General features: G+C 41.4%; 1 protein-coding gene, 1 long non-coding RNA gene and 1 other non-coding gene across 4 annotated transcripts; 2 read left to right on the top strand and 1 right to left on the bottom strand.

Moving 5' to 3' along the window:
• The first annotated feature begins 472 nt into the window (after nt 1–472).
• hhipl1 (HHIP-like 1) lies at nt 473–13,094 on the top strand. Of its 2 annotated transcripts, none has more exons than XM_081603521.1 (9): nt 473–824; nt 2,923–3,569; nt 3,665–3,808; nt 3,883–4,211; nt 7,848–7,974; nt 8,203–8,348; nt 8,429–8,510; nt 12,157–12,239; nt 12,353–13,094. In XM_081603521.1, exons 1-9 carry the CDS (start codon nt 531–533, stop codon nt 12,892–12,894), a joined length of 2,394 nt encoding a protein of 797 aa, XP_081459647.1. In that variant the 5' UTR covers nt 473–530; the 3' UTR covers nt 12,895–13,094. The 2 variants fall into 2 exon arrangements, with proteins under 2 accessions (XP_081459647.1, XP_081459646.1); XM_081603520.1 differs by having other exon boundaries at nt 474–824; nt 12,329–13,094.
• Nucleotides 13,095–15,429: 2,335 nt separating this feature from the next.
• On the top strand, nt 15,430–15,502 carry trnat-ugu (transfer RNA threonine (anticodon UGU)). The gene has a single exon. It is a non-coding gene; the product is annotated as a tRNA-Thr (tRNA).
• Nucleotides 15,503–20,013: 4,511 nt separating this feature from the next.
• LOC145549985 (uncharacterized) lies at nt 20,014–20,793 on the bottom strand. Its single transcript, XR_014085797.1, has 2 exons — nt 20,717–20,793; nt 20,014–20,600 (listed from the first exon to the last, which is right to left on the bottom strand). It is a non-coding gene; the product is annotated as an uncharacterized LOC145549985 (long non-coding RNA).
• Between the last annotated feature and the right edge of the window lie 2,720 nt (nt 20,794–23,513).

Here is a 23,513-nt window from a genome sequence, read left to right as displayed (position 1 = left end):
TGATGAAGATGAAGAGTTGCATCTTTTGCTTGGTAATAGTTTTTTTTCCCACTACACCAGTTAGAGATTTGTCCAGTTCCCTTACATAACTCAAACCCTACATGTGTTTACTTCATTTATGCAGACATTCTTTCTATCCTGGTTATCAAACAGCATTGACTTGCTCTCCTCCAAAAGTTCCAGAAAACAAACCAGAGTATCACAAGTTTTCCATGTTGCATATACACTGTGTTTTTACTTTTTAATTCATTTCTTACTGTTAGCAAAGTTCTTCCTGCGGTATTCTTTGCTGAGTTTTTAAGCATCAGGTTTCCTTGTTGTTTCCTGCTGGAAAAATGGAGCCTGTGATGTTTCCAAAGCTGAACGCTTTGTGCCAACCTGACAAACAGTCCATATCTTGTACAGGTTGAGCGGGATCCCTGCCATGTGCAGCTCTGTGCGTCACCTGGTCGCCGAGTTCAGAGCAAAGTCCAACCTGACAGGAAACCAGAGCTGCTCTCCCCACCTCAGTCTTCCCTCCGCTCACCATCATGCTGCAGAGTTCTGCTGGAACTCCGGGCCGACTGGGGCTCCGGCTACAGGCCGTTGTGTGTATGTTGTTCCTGTGTGTGACACCTGCAGCACTTCACCCCCAGTGTTTGGACTTTAAGCCCCCCTTCCGTCCAGACAGAGATCTGGAGTTCTGCATCATGTACCGGGAGTTTGGCTGTTGCGATCGCCAGAAGGACCAGGAACTGATGGCCAGATATTACCGGATCATGGAAAACGTCACTGAGAGGGGCCACAAGACCTGTGCAGGCTTCATGTTGGAGCTGCTCTGCCAGGTAAGCGTCCAGGACAAAGGTCAGCAGAATCACACTGCGTACATGGGGCTTCATCTTAATGCATGAGAATGTCACTGAAACTTTATTTTACAAACTGTGTTCAAAAGAGAAAATAAAATTATATAAACTACAAACTTGAATGACTAGGATTTCTAGATTTACATTTTGACAAGACAACATTGTTTTGTTTTGGACCAGAAATGTAAGGATTAGAGTTTTTCTGTGTGTTTAAGTTTCTGTCAGTTGAGTCTTGTTGTCCTGTCTTGGTTGTTCCCAGCTGCGTCTCGTTCCTTGATTACCCCCTGGGTATTTAACCTCACCTGTGTTTCTGTCTCTGTTGGGTCCTTGTCATACGTCCTGGTTTATGTCTGTTGTGTTGCCTGTTTGCTACCAGTTGATGAGCCTTTGCCTTCTGCTCTCTATGTTCTGCTGGGATTATTGGACTTTGTATTTCTGGAATCTACATTAAAATCAACATTTTATTCTGTAAGACCTGGGTCCGCTGGTTCTGCCTCACCCAACTGCAAATCATGACAAGAAATTATGAAAAAAAACCTGCATAGTCAATGACCTAATCTGTGTGGCCTTAAATTTGCCTCCAATAATAAAGTAAAGAACCTCAGTTATTTCTGACCAGCATATATCATTTAAGTTCAGTATTAAACAACTTCCAACTACCGAATATTGCCAAAATAGGAATACTCTGTCCAGGTGTCATCCTGGAAAACTTATCCATCCATTTGTTCCTTCAAGCCTGGACTTCTGTAATTATTTACTACCAAGAAGTCGACAAACTGCATTCAAAAGCTTTCACTGATCCATAATGTTGCAGCCGGAGTTCTGATGAAAGTTAAAAACAAGATTATATTTCTCCTATTTTAGCTTTTCTTCATCGTCTCCCTGTTAAACCCAGATTATTATTTGAGAATGCAATAGCACGTATGTAAAAACCTTTAATAATCAGATCGTTTGTACTGTTTATCAACATGGTCCAATTCTGTCTCTTTTTGTGCTTCCTGATCTGTTTTGGTCATTTGTACTCTTCTAGGTTCTGGTTCTGCTTTAGGTTTCTTCCTGCTAGAGGGGCATGTTTTCTCTCCACTGTCGCCCCCTGTTGGTTAGTAGGAGTAAATGGTATAAATCAACTACTTGATGCTCTGCTGGGTTTGTGTGGATCAAAAACTTAACATAATTTGAATAATTAAGTGAACCTAATGCACTGATTGTAGCGTCCCGGTTGAAAAGATGGTCTCTCGAACTGATGGTTCACAATTCTTTATTCAACAGCCTTTGTATGTGAACACACCATAAGAGCAACAAAATATACAAATAAAATACCATTAGTTGCTCAAACAGTGTTGTTCTAACCTTTTCCTTATTAACATATGAATCCTTGCCTTATGTGCTATAATTATGTTTCACAATACATTTATTAAACTCTAAGATTCCTGTATCATACAATAAAATAGAACGTATCTCAATTGTTGAAAGTTAACCAAATATTAGCACCATCTAGTGGCAAAACAAAACCATCACACCCAATAGAGAACTACACTTTCCACAGGAAAACTAAACATTTATTTACACATCAAAACACTCACCTTGTTCCCTCATCAACCAACTAACTGATTGTCTACACCTTCATCTGAACGACTCCTTAATTATCTCCTTTTCTCTCTGCACAATGACCTGCAGTTTTGCGTCACTCCACCTTGCTATTTCAAGCCCTTTCAAAATAAAAGCGTCGGCTGCAAAACAAATACTACTTGGTTACATAAGGAAACAAAAATACTAATAAGGTCATTTACACTGTTTAATAACTAGGATCAATGGAAATGTTTGTGTGATAAAATTGAATTGTTTGCAACACATTCAAGATATTTTTGAATGCTTTCAAAAGCATTTGATGATTAAAGAATCTGCTTCCCATTTTACTCCAGAACCTCTAGGAAGCAGCAGTAATAATGCAGTCTGGTACTGACGGGTTCTGTTAAGAACATTCGGACCAATCGGATCATAAGTGACATTGTTATACTTTTTTTAAAAGTTTTATTAATCATCCCTCATTTAATCAGTTTTCTCCATCTTTTGATCTCAGGAGTGTTCACCGTTTGCAGCTCACCTGTTTGATGCTGAGGATCCCAGCACCCCGCTCCGGACCATCCCAGGCCTCTGCCCCGACTACTGCTCCCAGTTCTGGAACCAGTGCCGCTCAATCATCCCGTTCCTTTCAGATTACACACCTTTAAATCAGGCCAAAGACGATCAGAATCGTTTCTGCAAGCTTCTAGAGCTGGATGATGCTGATTATTGTTATCCTCACCTACTCAGCAATCATAAGCTGAACCGGAACCTGGGCCGGGTTCAGAAAGATTCTGATGGTTGTCTGCAACTATGTCTGGAAGAGGTGGCAAATGGTTTGAAGAATCCACTGGCTATGGTTCATGCCAATGACGGTACGCATCGGTTCTTTGTTGCAGAGCAGGTGGGGTTGGTGTGGACTTACCTCCCTGACCGATCCAAGCTGGAGAAGCCATTTCTGAACATCACCAAGGCGGTGCTGACGTCATCGTGGGAGGGAGATGAGAGGGGCTTCCTTGGAATCACGTTTCATCCCAAATACAAATACAATGGCAAACTGTATGTGTACTACTCAGTGGAGGTTGGCTTTGATGAGAGAATAAGGATAAGTGAGTTCAAGGTGTCAACCAATGACATGAATCTGGTGGACCACACGTCAGAGCGGTAGGTATGGACTGACCTGCACTCCAGAGTGGAAAACATCTGAATTTTAATGTTTACAGAATAAAAGTATTTTTTACTGAACCGTTTCTCTAAAGGGTAATTCTGGAGATCGATGAGCCAGCGTCCAATCATAATGGAGGGATGCTGCTCTTCGGAGATGATGGCTACCTGTACATTTTCACAGGAGATGGTGGAATGGCAGGAGATCCATTTGGAAAGCATGGGAATGCCCAGAACAAGCAAGTACACAATGGTGCAATGAGGCCATGCTTAAAGCTAAAGTTTGTAAAGTGTAACTCTGCGAATGTTCCAGGTCTGCCCTATTGGGTAAAGTTCTTCGAATTGATGTGGATAACAATGAGAGAGGTCCACTGTACAGAATCCCCTCAGACAACCCATTCATCCACGAGCCTGGCGCGCGCCCAGAGGTGTACGCTTACGGTGTCCGTAACATGTGGAGGTGCTCGGTGGACCGGGGAGATCCACAAACCAAAGAGGGGAAGAGTCGGATCTTCTGTGGCGATGTCGGCCAGAACAAGTATGAAGAAGTTGACATCATCGAGAAAGGTTGTAACTATGGCTGGAGAGCGAAAGAGGGATTCTCCTGCTATGATAAGAAGCTGTGCACCAACAGCTCACTAAGTAAGAATGCTACATTACCCTGCTTTCAGATATATCTGCACTGTTGGCAGGATGGATTAGATAAGCTATAAAAATGTTTAACTCTCTAATGCAACTTTAATGCAGCTGCAAATTGAGTCAAACTAACTCTCCATTCAACAACAGAAAAAACATTTGCAGCAGTTGATGCGCTTTTTCAACAAGCTCAGTATGAAGTCCATGTTGAAAATAGACTTCAACATATCTACAAAAACTCAAAAAGCTACAAAAGTCATTATCCAAAACTCTTCTTTTGACCAAAGCACACACAAAACTCCAGGTTAATACACACAATGCTGTATTAATTGTGCTTGTCATGCTAAATGAAAAGTTAAACCATGCTTTGTCTTAATAACAAAATCTTGCTTCTTAGAGACTGCTCTGTCACAAACAACGTGATGTCATTTCCTCTCCTAATGTAAATAATTGTTGGAACGGTTTGTTGGTCTAATATCCTCTGGTGTTCCAGTTCTTGGAGAGATCTCCATCAGCAGGTCAAAGTTCAGATTGAGATCAGAAATGAGCCAGAATATTCTGATCAATTTATGCATGACTGGAAGCTGTTAAGGAAAAATTAATGTACTCAGAAAATGTTGGTGTGAAAAGCTCTGACAGGTTTGTTCTGACAGAGTTTCAACTTTGACTTCCACACTTCACATGTTCTGTACTGAAAAGACTGAATAGGTGTAGAAATATGTTCAAGACAAACTGAGATTCTGTTTTTTAAAAGCTGCAATTCTGAACATATACTTCAGCTGCCAAACCAGAAGCATAGTTGAAATAAATATGCAAAATAAACCATAAATTCAGTCATGAGACTTTAGAAACCAAAGACCAACATAACAATCTATGTTTCATGTTCTTTTATTACTTTAGCTGTGCAGCTTTTTGATGTGATGCACAGATATCAAAACATTATGTTACGGTTTATGTTTTTAAATGTGCAACAGCAATCAACTTGATTTGACTAACAGTCATGAGACTCCAGACCATCTGTAGAGAGGAAAACATCCCTGCTGGTTCAGCCCAACGTCAGAGCATGATGCTCAAAGAAATGACCAGAAGACCCAGAGCTCCGCCTCAGACTCAATAGGACTCATTTAGCAGGGTGAAGGCTAAACGTCAGAACTCTGAACCAGGATGGCTGCTTTGAAGGGTCGAAGGGACAAAACCTTTCTAGATACAAGATGGCTGCCAAACTGTGCTTAGCAAAGACAAAACTTGAGGAACAAGATCCTCTGGACAGAAATGACCAGAGTGGAGACGTTGGACCATGATGGATGGAACTATTTTTAACTGGAAACTAGTAGAGATAATTCAATCAGGTTTAAATAATCAGTCAGCTTTATTTGTAGAGCACATTTCAGCAATGAAGCACTTAAAAGTGCTTTATATCATAAAAACCCAAAAATCAACTATTGAAACATTAGACGTGTTTAACAAGGCTGTGCTTGTCTAGCCTGACACCAGAACATGTTTTGACTGAAACAATTATAGCAACAAAACTCAGTAGAGTTTTCAACAAACTGAAACTTGGCTAAACATCTACAGACAGAAGCAAATCCTTTAGCAGTTTCTAACGACTATAGAGAGGTTCTGCAGACCAGGGGCCTCATGTACTAAACACTGCACAGCTTTCATTGTTAAAACTGACATGCAGACAAATTTAGAAAAGTGTGGCACACAAAAAAATTCAGATGTCCAAAGCCGTGTGTACGCTCAAACCTGCCACCCATAAAAACATCTTAATGTAAATTAGCATAAATACCCTGAAGGCTGCCTCCACCTGAAGCTGTAACCATGGCAATGATGCTTGTTTTTAGTAGTTTAAGAACTTCTAATGAAAATTTTATTTAAAAGGTGCCTGCGGGACACATAAGATCACCTTACAAAGAATGAAAATAATACATTTTAAAGAAAAAAAAATCCAAACAGAAAAATAAAGCAACCCAAGTGTAAATGCTTGTTTGAACAGCAGAGCGTTGAGCCCAGATTTAAAGACAGAAAGCGTCCAGAGTCCTTTGAGTGGGGATGTGGATGTTTATTAAATAGAGGAATCATGTTGAACCAGCCAACGTGACACTACATTTATTAGGCACTTTTACTTCGATAAGTTGCACATTTACACAAAGGAGATGCTTTCTTTTCATAATAGGGACTGTGTGGATCTGGCCTCCAATTTAGTGAGAATCTATTGAATATCAAAGTGCAAAACTTCAACATCCAAGCAAATGTTGAAGTTTTGCACTTTGATATTCAACTAACGTTTGGACTTGTAGGACCATTTCTGCCATTCTTTCAACATTAAGCACTTTTTGACTATGTGTGCTTGAACAACCAGCAAAGGCCTAGTTAACTACCAGGATTCTCAGCAGCTGACAAATAGTATAATGGCTCCAAGTTTAGCAAAAGATAAGGAAGAACATAAGATATGTCATGTATTCCCTTTAATTGTTTGATGTAGTCCCTGTTGTCACGTCTTACCTATGATTGTATCCAGATGCGTCTTGTTTCCTCGTCATTTATGTGTCTTCAACCTTAACTGTTGTGCTGTTTCTCACCGGATCCTTTAGTCATTTGAATGCCAGTTTTGGGAATAGCATCATTCACCTGTGCTACCTGTTCCAACACACTGTGTCTGGTTTTGGTCACAGCTTGACTGCAGCATACTGCCTCACGCTGGACTTTAGTTATCCTGCTCTTCTTACACATAACAAATCATGACACTTTCTTGTGTTAAGGAAATAAATAAGTCTTACCTAAGGTGAAACACTGAGTCAATCAAGAACAAATCAAAATGTAGTTTGATTATTATTTTATTAAGCAAAGAATATGAGCAACGACTCCCTGGTTAGTCCAGGGAAGTGAAGAAAAGATGAAGGTACGTCGCTTTTAATATCCACCAGGCCTCTTACAGAGGTGGAGCAAAAAGGAGAATCCCACCAGCTTCAGTTACTTCACCTGCAGACTGTGACCCTGGATGGTTCAAACCCATTTCAGAAATACCCTTTATCATGTGTTTCCAGCAAGCTGCCTCCTACATGAAGGGTGCTTTATGGATAAAATTGATTGCTTGATTGAAATAAAAGAAAGTTTGACATAACCCACACCATGCCGAGGGCCGTGATGAGGTTCTGCAGACTGCTGGATCATGGGAAGAACTCGGGTTTCACAAAGCTTCTGCTTTCTGGTGTAGTTTCTGTTAGACAAATGGCGATATGTGGCAATTGATTGTGATGGAATCAATCAACCAATCAATTATAAAGCACCAATTGACCTAAAAGCAGCCCAAAAAGCTGTGTAGATCAATAAAAACAAAACCACAAAAAAACAATTATCACCCCACATGGAAGATGCACAAACTACCCAGAAAAGATCCAATTCAGGAAATGCAGTTAAAAAGTCGGGTCTTGAGCCGGCGCTTAAAGACAACATTTTCTGCAGCCATCAGGTTATCAGACCGTTCCACAAACGGGGGCCATAAATTTATAAAGAAGCCTCGCCATCAGTGTGAGTTCAGACTCTGGGACTGTTGATAGTCCAGTGCCAGAGGACCTCAAGGTCCGCAGCTCTTAATCTGTTGCTGTTCAGTCTGGTAAACATGAGGTTTCTTCACAGATGACGTGCTGCCCATCTACGCCTACCCTCATAGGAAGGGCAAGTCAGTGACAGGAGGGTACGTGTACCGTGGTTGTGAACACCCCAACCTGAACGGCATGTACATATTTGGAGACTTCATGAGTGGGTGAGTTTACCAGGCAAACAGTCTGTGTCACAATGAGCTGTAAAAACATGGATAGAGTTTGTTTTGGTGCTCATGTCACCTGAATGTATAAAGTTAACATCAGAAACGAATCAGGGAAGTAGACCAGGCTTATTCAAACCTTTTGTATCATTCAAAACCTTCTGCAGAGGTTTGAGATGCAGCAGGGAATCAGTCTAATATTCACTATGAGGTTTTTGCTTGTTTTAGGCGTCTGATGAGCCTAAAAGAGAACACAAACTCTGGAGAGTGGAAGTATAATGAAATCTGCATGGGAATGGGCCTGACGTGTGCCTTTCCTGGACTCATCAACAACTACTATCCATATATCATCTCCTTCGCTGAGGATGAATCTGGTAACAGATTAACACAACCTTAGCCACAGGCTGCTTTTCACAGCTTTTAGTGATTTACTGGCTTCTTATGGGTCCTGCAGGCGAGCTGTACTTCATGTCCACAGGTACACCGAGCGCCACGGCTCCTTCGGGAGTCATATATAAAGTGGTGGATCCATCAAGGTGAGTCATGTTTTACTCTCGTCATTTGGAGAATAAAATCTTCCTGCAGCGTCCGCAGAATAACTTCCCTTCATGGGAATTTATTCTGAGACATGCTTAACATCCTTTGATTCATTTTTTACTTTTGGGGGTAATCTGTTATTTCAGCTTGAAGTTAGGGTTCCAAGCTGTCCAGTGTTTCAGATGTCAGCTCAGTCAAATTCAGTTCAGACATGGAAGTCCTGTTAACAATACGGCCTCCTCTCTGGTTTCATTCAGCTTATTAATATCTATTGAATACCAGAAAATGTTGCAAGTTAGCTTTTACACCTTAGCTTAGCATCTAGGTATGTTTGGAAAATTTGAAATCAGGATCCAATATTGGTCAAGCAATGTCTTCTAAGACTTTAATAATTTCCCAGTTGATCTTCAGGTTCGAATTGTTACTGAGGAGAAAAGGGTGGTGCAAAAACAACAGAGTGGAAATATGGTTCTTAATTTACTAAGTTACATTCTTAAAAAGCAACAACTAACTATAAACTATAAAATGGTCATTACATTTTCAAATACTGTCAAAATAATTTCTCCATTTTAAAATGATGAGGCTCCTCATTGGTCTTTGTACAAAAACCTGGATCAGCGACTCGTGTTGCGTCAAGAGTGGGATGGAAAGTGTCTTCTGTCACCATGTGGCGTTCTTTAAGCACTTTCTCTGATTGGAATCATTTAGTTTCCTGAAAAGGATCATATTAAAGTGGAGACCAATGGTGAGCAGAATATAAAATATAATAAAGGAAAAGACTTGCAAAAAAATCTACAAGAACAGGAACAAAAAACTGTTGCAGATTTTATGTTCCATCCATCCATTTTCTTCCGCTTATCCGGGATCAGATCGCGGGGGCAGCAGCTTCAGAAGGGAGGCCCAGACTTCCCTCCCCAGCCTCTTCCAGCTCCTCCAGGAACCCCAAGGCGTTCCCAGGCCATAGAGAGACATCGACCCTCCAGCGTGTCCTGGGTCTCCCCTCCTCCCGGTGGGACCTGAACTCCTCACCAGGGAGGCGTCCAGGAGGCATCCTGACCAGATGCCCGAGCCTCAACTGGCTCCTCTCGACGTGGAGGAGCAGCGGCTCTACTCTGAGTCCCTCCCGGATGACCGAGCTTCTCTCTCTAAGGGAGAGCCCAGCCAGCCTGCGGAGGAGGAAACCCATTTCGGCCGCTTGTATCCGTGATCTCGTTCTTTCGGTCATGACCCAAAGCTCATGACCATAGATGAGGGTGGGAACGTAGATCGACCGGTAAATCGAGAGCTTCGCTTTTTGGCTCAGCTCTCTCTTCACCACGACGGACCGGTACAGCGCCCGCTTCACGGCAGACGCTGCCCCAATCCGCCTGTCGATCTCCCGCTCCCTTCTTCCTTCATTCATGAACAAGATCCCCAGATACTTAAACTCCTCCACTTGAGGCAGGACGACCCCCCTGACCTGGAGAAGGCACTTTTCCGGCTCAAGACCATGGCCTTTGGAGGCACTGAGACGGAGGCGGAGTCCAACTCTCACCGGAAACGAGCCCAACTCCAAGTCCACAAAACACATGTAGACTGGTTGGTCCCCTCCCTTGGCTGCCGCCCATAGCACAATGCACCCGACCCCTTTGGCCCCTCTGACAGGTGATGAGCCCATGGGAAGGGGGACCCACGTCTCCTCTTCGGGCTGAGCCAGGCCGGGCTCCGTGGGTAAAAGGCTGGCCACCAGGCGCTCGCCATCGTGCCCCACCTCCAGGCCTGGCTCCAGAGTGGGGCCCCGGTGACCCGTGTCTGGGCGAGGGAACGCTAGATCCAAGGTTGTTGTGCATCATAAGGGTCTTCGGGCTGAAGATTTTATGTTCAGCAATTAATCAATTCACTGAGGAGCTTCAGAACTGAGATGTGATGAGTGACATGGAAAGTAGGTGAGGCTAATCAGTGAGATGCATAACTGCTGGGGAGAATCTCAGCAGGGGACAGAGGGAGGAGACTCATTAGAGAAGAGGAAGCACCGAAGCTGCTGAAGCAGAACTGTTCCATCCTTGTCCTTACAGTCCTCACCAGGTTCTTCAGAAGTTCTGCCTGCAGGCTAGACACTCCTCGTCCTCCGGCATCCTGCAACTCTCGCCTGTCTCCCTGGTCCAACATCCTTCTGTCAAACAGCTGAATCTCCTCTTCAGTGCCATCAGGGTTTAGGGTTAGAGACACCTCTAAAAGTTGCAGGACTCCGGTCCTTCAGCCCTTAAGGCCTGGAGTTGCTCTCTGCTGGTCTACAGGTTGGGATGAAATGAAACCGTCATCAAAGAATCAGCTTGGCTTCTTTGTTGTCCCCAAAGGATGATCAAGTGTAACCATCAGGCAACGCATACACTGATGAGGACTGATTTTAAAAAGCTTGGACATTTCAAGACCTGATTGCTTTGGGTACATATGATTTTTCCATCTGTTGTTTATAATCCTGGAAATCTAAACCTCAGTCAAGAGGAAGAAGCTCCAGGTGAACACGGTTCTGTTCTGGTTTTGATTCTGGTTCTGACTGTGGAAACTCTGAAGATAATGATGCATAGAAGGATTCTTAAGAAAATCAAGAAAATGTTGGCCCATCTGGACCATCGTCTTCATCAGACCGCTCTTCAGCAGCACAGTGTCTTCAGTCAGAGGCTTTTTCAGCACAGACTGCTACAGAGATCTTTCCCTACAAAAGATCTCTGTGGGAAAGATGTCTTCCTAAAGAGAAGGAAGAGAATTTATTCATTCTTCATTAATTTGAAGAATGAATTAGTGAACACATTTCATTTCCTGTTGGGATCAATAAAGTATTATTGAATTGAATTGAATTAACGAGGCATGATGAGGCGTTTTACACGCTGCCAGTATTTTGCAACTTCATTGGTGCGATTTGCAAACATTTGAAGAACATTGAGTTGTTATGTACTGTCTGGGTTCTAATCAGTGTTAGGGTTTCTCTCTGTTTTCTGTTTTGTATTTTAAGCTTTGCATAGTTTTGCAGATTTTTTACTAAAGGCCGAGGCGTAGAAAATTAGATTAGTCTATCAATGTTTTAGATATTTGGCAATTATCAAAATTCTACATAAATACACTAATAAAATGTACCAGAAGAAAATTGCTCTGCTGGATTTTGTTTGCTCTGAATAATATCTGTGGGAATCACTGAACATAAAAGACCTTTGTTATGTTCATTCATTTTGTCTCTGTGCTCCACCAGGTCCGTTTACCAGTTCAGAACCCGACCAGAACCTCTCAGTGTAAATTACCTTGAGAAATAATGAGATTTGGTTATAAAAACAGACTTTGATGTCGAAAAATGATCAAATGTTCCAAGCCATACATGTGGTCCAAACGAATCAGAACCAAGGTTACATTCACCGTCCGGCGCTGGTCCACTGAGCTCCTGATGGACGGAACCAGGAGAGGCAAAGATTAGAGTTTCATTCTTCTCTGCAGTCTGTTCCCTCCCCAAAAGGAAGTCTGATCAGTTTCAGTCTGTTTACATAGGACTGCCAACGGTCACATAAACATGGTCATGTAAGCTGCAGTGTGTGCCTGTAAGCAGATACAAGAGGCTAAAAGAGACGGAGGAAAAGACAGAATCCATAACGTTATTTAGTTTCTGGTGCTTTTCAGACGTGCTCCACCAAGACGGTGCCACTATGAACCTCTTCCTGTCAGAGTCAGAAGTGACCTCATCCAGTTTGTTCCGCAGGAAAGTAAGTCCACCTTCAACACTAATAGAACCAAGCTTTTTAATTCTCCCTTTTTAATATGTTTTTTTGGCATGTACTATATTTTTCATCAGCTTTGATTGGGTTTGAATTGCCAGCCGAAAACACGTCTGAAGCCGAACCCACAAGGACCTACGAGTGGCTTCTGGACCACCTGGATCGTCTCGGTGAAAGAGAACAAGACCGGACCACCCCTGCTCCCATCAGAACCACCAGATCACCCCAAAGTCCAAAGAGGAAAGGCCGTGGTCGGAAGGGGAAAGGCAGGTCCAGAAGCTTGTCTGAGCTTCACAACGGAGTGGTGCGACTGGTCAGGGATGAGTTCTTGCATGGAGACCGTGGACGGGTGGAGATCTATGTTCACGGGGAGTGGGGTACCGTGTGTGATGACTTGTGGTCAATGAAGAATGCTGAGGTGGTCTGCAGACAGCTGGGATTCAAGTACGCCCTAAAAGCAGCCAGGAATGCTGAATTTGGAGAAGGAAAGGGACTGCGGATCCTCCTGGATGATGTTCATTGTAATGGCACAGAGTTCAACCTGTTGAACTGCACACATGCTGGAGTGGGGAACCATAACTGCGCCCACTATGAAGACGCTGGAGTGATCTGTGGAAACTCAAAACCCTCTGCAGAAGCCTAGAAGTTGGCAGCAGAAATAGACAAATGCTTCAAACTAAGTGCTAAAATCAGGAAACCCTCTAATGAGCCTCATTCTTATCAAGTCACGATAAAATGCTATAAAATGCTTTGAATTGTCAAATTGCAGCTTGTTCAGCAGAATAAATTCATATCAAGTCATCTTGAGGTTTTAGATAGAATAAAATATATGGATTCATTTCATTTTTTTTCTTTTACTTTATTGAATGTGTCAAGTTACAATCCTATACGTTTAAAGGGAGGACGTGTTTCCCTTCTCTATTCAAATTAGGGGACTGTCCTTAGCTAAGTTCATTTAAATCTAGTTAACTTTGTTCCAGTAAAAACCTGTTTTTAAGATCAAAGACGTGTTATTTTCTTTTGAATGAAGACGGATGTTTTTATGACCCTGTTCCAGAGGAAGCTCTGCTCTGTTCACAGGACCAGATTGTTTTACTTATCAAATGGTCAAAAGGTTAAACTCTCACTGAGCCATGACCCCTTGTGGACGCCTGCTCAGTCCACAGAGACTAGCTGTGTCTCATATATGTTTCAATAGAACTATCCTACATAAGAGATTATGCTGATTAAACCATGGATATAATTTGGAGTGAATTTTCTTATTTAAAACACTATTCATTTAATCTATTATTGAACATATGGTTAAGTTTTTACAACTAGTTTATTTTAAATGTATTTTCTTAACATCAGATAAAAGGTTTTCCAGTGGTCCTGTTGGATCATCAGTGCTGATGATTAGACACTTTCTCTGTTATTTTATATCCAACTTTTCTTTTTTTTGGCACCCATCCACTTTTCAAACCATGACTTATGATATTAATATGTTACACTTTTTACAATATTCAGCTTTTGCTCAATTGAAATGCACTGAAAATCTCAAAAGTTCTGCAAAACTGAGCTAAACCTAGTTCTCTTTGAAGCTAACTCCTTCACGTTCGACATGCCGCAGAGTTTAAATGTGTTTAAAGTTTCAAGCTGTCTTCGAGCAATTCAGCGTTTTCAAGTTTGCTACAGTTCCTCAAAATTTGCAAGCTACATTTTATGACATTTTTTCAAGATTTTCATTTTTTTAATATAATCCAATGATGAAATTCATAAACTGTTACAATTTGCATTCTAATCATTTATGCTTTTTCACAAAGTGCTGCCGTTCGTACAAATTAAACAAACATCAAAACTTGGCTGCTTTTTTTTTTTACTTTGAAAATTTTTATTGTGTATTTTTCTTTTCCCAAAAAGACAACATCAGCAAATCAGCTCTAAAAAAACATGACAATAACAAATAATAACATAAATGGATATAAATAACAATTACTCATTTTAAATATTTGCTCCTCCATTTCATCAAAGTAATACAATATATTGTATGCAACAATAAATCCAGCACATGATGCATGTGAGCCCCAGATGTGGTTCTCATATCCAGTCTGGTGCTGCTGTCGTCCTCAGCAGCAGTAAAACAATCCATCTTGTTTCACAGCTCTGAGTTCACTTAGCTGTGATGGGAAAATGTTTTTTCATCACCTCAAAACTTATTCAATATGTCTCCACCAATATTTTAAAAATGGAAATTATTGATATAATAATGCTATACGATTCCACTTGTTTCATTTTTGTTGACTTTTGCCATCTGTGGATCATTTTCAATTGAGCAAATGTACTTCCTATTGCATTAAATAAAATATTTATGTAAATTTGACAAAGTCTCCACTTATCTGAGGAAATATCGACCAAATTCCCTTTTGGAAAATCTCTGGAGTAACATTTCAGAAATAAAGCTGCTGAGAAAAACTCTACCTGTCAGGAAAATTACGGTGTTTACAAGCAGTTAGACAGTTTATCCTTTTAAAATATTTTTGCAAATTTATCACATTCTTGCAACTTCTTTTTTTACAGTTGACTTCAAATGCTTCAGCAAATCTCATGAAAAACTCTCAGTTGCAGCATTCACAACCTTTTTGAAGGAAACACATTTTCTACATATTTTTTACAAGTTAATTCTGCACAAACCTTATTGTCATCTAAAAACTCTAGTGGGTTAGAATATAAACTGAAGGTCACAGGTTCTGTTATACACATGCTGGAGTTTCATGGTTTACATTTTCATATGTTATAGATTCATTGAGAATGTAAAAATATGTTTAGCTTTAAAATCTTCAGTATAATTTTATTGTTCCCAGTTTTTAATTTTCAGTTGAAACCAATTCTCTAATAATCACAACATGTTAATCTAAACATAATTAACTGAAGATGATGAAGTAGCTTCATCACACTGTCAGGACCAGCTGTTACTTTTACTGACGATTGAGCAGCAGGGGGCGCTGTTGCAGAAGGATTTACCAATCATTACTTCCGTTCTTGGTAGATGGTGTCTGCATCCAGGATGTCTAACAGAAGCAAAGGAAACAAGCAGCTCCACTGATGAAGCAGAGATTTGGACTTCAGAGCCCAGGAACAGAAAACACACCGTCCGCAGTTCACCGTTTTATGGGCAGCCGTCGGCAGCAGGCAGCGTATCGGCTCCATAGCTCAGTGGTTAGAGCACTGGTCTTGTAAACCAGGGGTCGCGAGTTCGATCCTCGCTGGGGCCTGGCTTTCTCTATTCCTTTGGTTTGGTCTCTTTTTATTTTTTTCGTGCGTTACAAAATGTAAGATTAATATTTTGAATACCCAGTAGTCATTATCTGTAAACAGTATTTGATTATTATTCAAGTTTCCAAAAGCTGGGCTATTTTATGGCCAATAAAAACAAAACTATGACCCCTTAAAACTCCAATTAAAAGAATATATAGCTAAAAGTGAGTATGTCGTTATAAGTACTATTTCTTTTATGAAATTATTTCTTTGGATCGAAGCAGTATCCTTATAAATAACCTATGTTGCTACACAAATACAACATTTGCCTCGCAAATTGTAGATTGGTTTCTAACAAAATAAAACAATTAAAGTTTCATTCAGTCACTTCTGCTTCCTACCACTAGATGTCAGCATTGCATTTGTTGAATCTGAATGTAGGTTTGCAGTCTCAGGTTCAAACTGAAATAAACCCTTGTGGGCCTGCAATAAACATGAAAATGTCTCATTTTGACTTAGTTTTTGAGCTATATGTGGTTATCCGCACAGTCATGGGGGAATGCTTGTTTCCAGCAGTCATTATGAAAGACGCTGGGTCCAAGCGGGACAATCACCAGTCCACCCTATCTGCTTCAAGTTAAAATGTTAATTTGACAGACATTTTTTTAAAGCCAGTTTTAATTTTGTTTGAATCAGCAACTTGGTGCATATATTGAAATAGAGTTTATTTCCTAACCCAATGAGAATCGATAAGGAATCAAATCGATAAGTGAGATCAATAACAGAGTCAATGTTGATAAAGTCTTATCAATTCCCGTCCCTAACAATGAAATACATTTTCTGCTCCGTTATAGAACTGGAGATCTAGATCTACTTGACTTTTTAGCAACGGAGGAAGTGAACAAAGGTGTTCAGCTTCCAAATATCGAATTAACATCAACACCTGCCTTCTTGCAGTGGAGGACAGGATCTTGAAGCACAGGCAATTTCCGCTAAACAGACTGAACTTACAGCTCTTTCCCACTCAGCATTTTGCACCAGAGTCACAGTCACACATCGATAGGCAACATGGGGTTAAAGCTGAAATTGAACCTACAACCTCTCAATCACAAGACAACTGCTCTACCTGCAGAGCCACAGAGACCAGTAAGCTTCATAGCATCAAACGTTAGCTGTTGGGTAAGATGTAAAATCATTTCTCACCAGCAGAGGGGCTGGTTTCCACCAATGGTGGAGAAAGTACTCAAAAAATGCACTTAAGTAAAAGTACAATAAATCTATATATATATATTAATGAAATAAAAATAATAATAGCTACTTCAGTGTATGCAGAGCATCACAAGAACAAAGAACTGCTCTCAGTGAGACTTCAGTCCTATAGGACTTAAAGATCCGTCCAGAAGAATCGGATCGTTCCTGAATATCGTACCACTTTATTGCACTTTGGTACCAGCGTTGTCCCATATATGCGACACCTCAGTCAAAACCTCCACACAATAATTCAGCGCATGAGTGACAAACTGTTTTTCATGCAGATGCAACATGTGTCTCTGTACAGCTAGCTTAGCTAGCATCACGTCCACAGATCTTACCTTTCTTTAAGCTTTCCTTTTAAAGTGACGCTAAAAGTTGGACGAAGTCCCACCGTCTGAAAGCGAAGCGCTGCTGATTTTACATGTCGCCATATCTATGATTTATGCAGCTATTATATTACTGACATTAGACAGACATCTCCTCCCGCTCAGAGGAAACCACTGCGCATGTCTGGAGCTCCGCGTGCGAGTAAAGGTGGAGCCGATGGGTGACAACAGACACTACGTCACGTTATTGCTGGGATTTTACGGCGCCACCTTAAATCCCTGAACTTCACATTTTAACGGAAGAAAAGAGCAACGAGACTTGGATGTAACGAGTAACGAGACAGTTTGTAGAAATGTAGTGAAGTAGAAAGTACAGATACTTACTGTAAAATGTAGTGGAGTAAAAGTAGAAAGTATCCATTATTAAATCTACTTAAGTAAAGTACAGATACATGAAACTTGTACTTAAGTAAAGTTACTTGTACAGGTCCTTCTCGAAACATTTTCATATTGTGATAAAGTTCATAATTTTCCATAATGTAATGATAAAAATTTAATTGTCATATGCTTTAGATTTATTGCACACCAACTGAAATATTTCAGGTCTTTTATTGTTTTAATACTGATGATTTTGGCAAACAGCTCATGAAAACCCAAAATCCCTGTCTCAAAAAATGAGCATATCATGAAAAAGTTCTCTTAACGAGCCATTAACCTCATCATCTGAATCAACAAAGTAACTAAACACCTGCAAAAGATTCCTGAGGCTTTTAAAAACTCCCAGCCTGGTTCATTACTCAAAACCACAATCATGGGTCAGACTGCTGACCTGACTGCTGTCCAGAAGGCCATCATTGACGCCCTCAAGCAAGAGGGTGAGACACAGGAAGACATTTCTGAACCAACAGGCTGTTCACAGAGTATCAAGGCTCCTCAGTGGGAAGGAAAAAGTGGCAGAAAACGCTGCACAGCGAGACGAGGTGACCGGACCCTGAGGAAGATGGTGGAGAAGGGCCGATTCCAGACCTTGGGGGAAGCAGTGGACTGAGTCTGGAGTAGATGGTGTGCAGGAAATGGGCTACAGGTGCCGCATTCCCCAGGTCAAAGGTCAAGCCACTTTTGAACCAGAAACAGTGGCAGAAGCGCCTGACCTGGGCTACAGAGAAGCAGCACTGGACTGTTGCTCAGTGATCCAAAGTACTTTTTTTGGATGAAAGCAAATTTTGCATGTCATTCGGAAATCAAGGTGCCAGAGTCTGGAGGAAGACTGGAGAGAAGGAAATGCCAAAAGGCCAGAAGTCCAGTGTCCAGTACCCCCAGTCAGTGATGGTCTGGGGAGCCATGTCAGCTGCTGGTGTTGGTCCACTGTGTTTTATCAAGGGCAGGTCAATGCAGCAGCTATCAGGAGGTTTGGAGCACTTCATGCTTCCATCTGCTGAAAAGCTTTATGGAGATGAAGATTTCATTTTTCAGCACAACCTGCTCACAGAGCCAAAACCACTGGTATACTCACCATGGTGCTACTGTTGGCCTGCCAACTCTCCTGACCTGAACCCCATAGAGAATCTGTGGGATATTGTGAAGAGAAAGTTGAGAGACACAAAACTCTGGATGAGCTTAAGGCCATCGAAGCATCCTGGGCTCCATGACACCTCAGCAGAGCCACAGGCTGATGGCCTCCATGCCGCATTGAAGGCTGCAAAAGGATTCCTGACCAAGTATTGATGCATAACTGAACATAATTATTTGAAGGTTGACTTTTTTGGTATTGAAACACTTTTCTTTTATTGGTCGGATGAAATATGCTAATTTTTTGAGACAGGGATTTTGTGTTTTCATGAGCTGTTTGAAAAATCATCAGCATTAAAACAATAAAAGACCTGAAATATTTCAGTTGGTGTGCAATGAATCTAAAATATGACAGTTTAGTTTTTATCAGTACATTATGGAAAATAATGAACTTTATCACAATATGCTAATTTTTTGAGAAGGACCTGTACTTAGTAACTACGTACAGTTACTTAGTTACTGCACCGCCACTGGTTTCCACCAGGCGTCCACTCATGGGAAATGTGATATATGCTGGAAGAAATGGATGCAGAGTTTGGAAAGTGTAGCCAAGACATAAAAGACGCTTCCTTTCATTTTTCCTTCACCAGATCATTCACACACCTTCTGATCTGTGTCTTCACTTCAGTCTGTTCAGCAAAATTTGACTCAGCAATAAAACACCTTGCTAGTTTTCAGAAGTGAACAGCTCCTTGGCAGGAAGACATGATGTAAAATGAAACATCCGTTGGTTCTGAAAATTAAACTCTGATGTTTCTTGTTTTGTGATTGTGGCGGCAGATCTCAAGTTTGTTCATGCTTTCTTGTCAGCAGGTCATTTAATCAGTCATAAAACAAAGATTAAAGCCATGGAGTGATTTGTGGTGATTATTGTTGCAGCTCTGATCCACTCCGTCCTCCAAGTCTCCAGCAGTGAGTCTGTAAAGAAAAACATGAGCTTTTTCTGTCACTGCCTTCGTCTTCCTCAGGCCCCCTTCACAGCCAAATGTTTGTTTCTCCAGCAACAGCTGGATTTCCTGACATCATGTTGCCCTGCTGACCCCTGACTGCCATAAAATCAGATAAACACAGTAACAGAGATGAGTGACTCGGTTCAGCTCATTCCGAGTCCGTCCTGTTGGATCTATTAGTTTATCCTGAAGCTCCCAGTAGTTTCGTTTGGACTGGAACTATTAACACTTCAAACACCAGTAAAACAACTTTAAATCTATTCTGAAACACACAGCATGACGCAGAATCTGTTGCTGCATCTGAATGTAGTAATGCGACGGAGCTCTAGTCTGCTTACTTGGACCAGACGACCCAACTGGTCATTTACCAGTTCAGCTGGAATAAAATCCAGTTTCATTGTCTGCCAGTTGAGCCTGGAGGCCAGGATGTCCTGCAGATGATCAAATCTATTCAATTCCACATTTTAATACGATGCACAAACTGTGGATTTGGAGCCAAACTGAAACTGAGGTCTCTGAGCTCGTTGCCATGGCAACCATGTCCCCTGATCAGGAGCTGAATTAAACTGAACTGAACGGTGAACTAGGAAACATGATGCGACCGTCCCCACGTCACGCCGACTGAACGATGCTGCTCTGGTTTTCAGCCGTTCTCAGTCCGTTTGTGTGAATCGGCACTCGGCTTCTTTCTGGGGCCTGAATGTCTGAACGCTGCAACCCTCTCAAACGTTTCATTGGCTGTTAGGGAGGACAGACTGCTGAATTCACAGTTTCCTGCTTTAAATCTTTCATTCTCATCTGCTGCATTTGCAGTTGTCTTGACTGTGTTGTGGATCATTTCTTGTTCCTGGGCTGAAATAAACTGCATGAAGTGTTTAAAGATGCTCTGCTGATGGTCCCTGCAGCTGGACGTTTGGCCCCTCAGGCTGTGAAACAACGAGCTGCCAGCTTCATCACTTCCCCACATGTTATGTTAGCCTCTGCAGGTCGGACTCCTCAGCTTTCAGCGATTCTCTCTGTGATGCAAAAGGAGGAACGACATTTAGGAAAAGAACCGGTGAACAAGATTAGTTGATAAAACATGATTCACTGAACAGACTTGGAGAAAAAAATGTCACATTTTGATTTGAACCTGTAAACTTTGATGTGTTTGAAGATTTGACAATAAACTGGAAACAACTGAAATGTTATTGCATTGGTGTAGGCAAGACTGAGTCAAATAATTACAACACGACTGTAACCATGGAGACGTTTTCTTGTAACAAGAAATCTATAAAGCTATAAAGCTCCACTGTTGAAAACCTTTACCCTTTTATTAATAACCTAATAAAAGGTTATTATTTTGGAGAAAGTGTCATTAAAATCAATATTTCCACTAAATACGAGGCAAAAAATAGTTTGATGGAGGAAAAGCCTCTCAGACTCTGAGCTCAAAGCACCAAAATACTTTTTATATCAGACAATTAATTTAATTTCACATAATTATGGCGGTAGAAGCCATTAGTATGTTAAATACTTAATGAAACATATTTACCTGTTTGTTGTAAATGAATCACACAGATCGAGGTAATTAGTCCAAGTTTGTCGTTTATTGAACGTTCAGGAACTACGGCAGCTGTGATGAGCCACAGGAAAGATAAACCACCTGAACAGGTGATCAGCTCTAAACCAGTCGCACCTTTTTACTCTCTCTGTCATTTAAGCACAGCCGTTGCTATGGCAACCTGCTGCGCTCCACAAGCCGACCAGAGATTACATTAAAAATATAACATTCAATCGGTTACGATATTAGGTTTTCAGGCTTGATATTTATCATTAATAAGTTCCCTGAACACAGTGATGGTTGGTTAGTTCCTGCTCTGCTCGTTATTTTGTTAATGGAACCGAAACACACAGAATTGCGCAACACCTTGTTGAAACAATAATCACTGAGGTTATTATTGTTGTTTGAGCACATTATGTTGATTAAATAGGGAGTCAGAGGACCTGCTGCTCTCAGCGGCGTTCAGTTTGTCATCTAATGTCGAGATCCACTCAAAACCTTCTGCGATTGACGTGTCGCGCCGCTGCTCTAGCAAAGAACAGTTCAGAAACAATAAGAATGAGAAAAAAAATTTATTAACTGATTAAGTCGTGTTTTAGATTATTCTTGAAAAACTAATCAGTCACGGCTGATTAGTGGGTGAACTCACAGCTGCACAGTGAACCCGTTGATTTTTTACAGCAGACAGCCGCTCCTCTCTTGAGGGTCCTGCGTACACCCGCTAAATCTTTTAGAGGTACTGCGTACCCACGCTAAATCTTTTAGGGGTACGCAGGACCCCCGCTAAATCTTTTAGAGGTACGGCGTACCCCCGCTAAATCTTTTAGAGGTACGCAGGACCCCCGCTAAATCTTTTAGAGGTACGCAGGACCCCCGCTAAATCTTTTAGGGGTACGCAGGACCCCGCCGTACCCCCTTACTTTCACCACTGTAATTCAGACAAATATTTCAGGATCAGCTCAGCTTTCTTTAAACTTTAACTGAGCCAAAGCAGTGGACCAAAATGGCTCCATCTTACAAAACTTGGACTTAAATTGCTAAATATATATAACTTAGCATTTTCAAGCAGACTCAGACAGTCTTAGTGATGGGATTGAGAGTCTGCGTAGGGGGTGGAGCCCCAATGATGGACCAATGTCATCCAAACCTTTCAGGTGAGACGCCTCCCTGTGTCTAGGGATCTAAACTGGATCAGAACAAATAAAAGTAGAATACTTTAGAGTCCAGAGATCAGGTGGTGATTTGGCCGCATTGATTCAGGATAAAAGAGATTTACAAGTTTCCTTCATGTGATGGATTCTTAAAGTCTCTCTGTTGTCCAGCTGAAGTTCAGCAAGTGTTGATGAAGAACCGGCTCAGCAGGCGTCTGCTGGGAGATACGGACACATTCAGATGAAGGCAGTTGGCAGATTGGAAGGATTTGAAGTGTCTGTTGACTTTGAATGAACCTCAGGATGAGGGTCAGCGTGTTGAGTCTGGAGACAGTGACTGGTCAGAAAGGATCATTCTGAGATGTTTTCATGGAAACGTTTGGATGCCTCTGATTTCTGTCAAGCAGCCAGAGTTTCTCTGAAATCATGGAGAAAAACAGTTTTCAGGGTTTTCTGAAGTTTTTAAAACTTAAATGTTTGAGATCAACAAAGAAATACTAATACTGCACCAAGACGACCCGACTAAAAAATTCAAGTTTTCAAATCATATTAAGGAAATAAATGCCTCCAACCAAAACGGTTCTATGTGAAAAAGTATTCACACCCTGACCCTCATAACTGGATGTTCTTCCTTCTGAGAACAACTGATAACATCCCTGAGGATGACCTTTGACCTTTGGTCATCCTGCAGGATTTCAATTGGAATTAAGTCCAGACTTTGACTAGGCTACTCTGAAACATTCAGCTGCTTGGGTCTTTTTTGTTTCCCAAGTGTCCAGAGGCGGACCTGCAGGTCCCAGGTGATCCTGGGTTTAAGAACATAAACATTGACTTGTTGTGCATGAAGGACTTCCTGTTGGTCTCTGAGCAACGCGACTGCAGGTCGTTCAGAGCACTGGAGGTTCCAGCAGGGCGTCGGGTTTTAGATTGTTTCTAAAACCCAGCAACCAAAGTGTAACTGTGCAGATGAACAAAGAAAGAAACACATCTATGGAAAAAGTAACTCTAGATTTCTACAAAGTAGTAAAAGTAAACTTACAGATTCAATCTGCAAAAACCTCGTGAGAAAGTTTCCCACAGGAAATATCGCCATCCACTACATTTCATTCTCAGCTGCAAATGACAAATAACACAAACTGCATGTGATTCAGATATATGAACTTCACCCTAACATGAATAAAGTATGTGGACGTACACACCTGCTGCTGATGTAGCAAAACCCAGCGGCTTGTGAG

Source organism: Poecilia reticulata, chromosome 22 (genome assembly GCF_904066995.2).
Source record: "Poecilia reticulata chromosome 22, P_reticulata-male-v2, whole genome shotgun sequence".
Classification (NCBI taxonomy): Eukaryota; Metazoa; Chordata; class Actinopteri; order Cyprinodontiformes; family Poeciliidae; genus Poecilia; species Poecilia reticulata.
The sequence above is the reverse complement of the archived record's forward strand: the minus strand, read 5'-3'. Positions and strand labels throughout refer to the sequence as shown.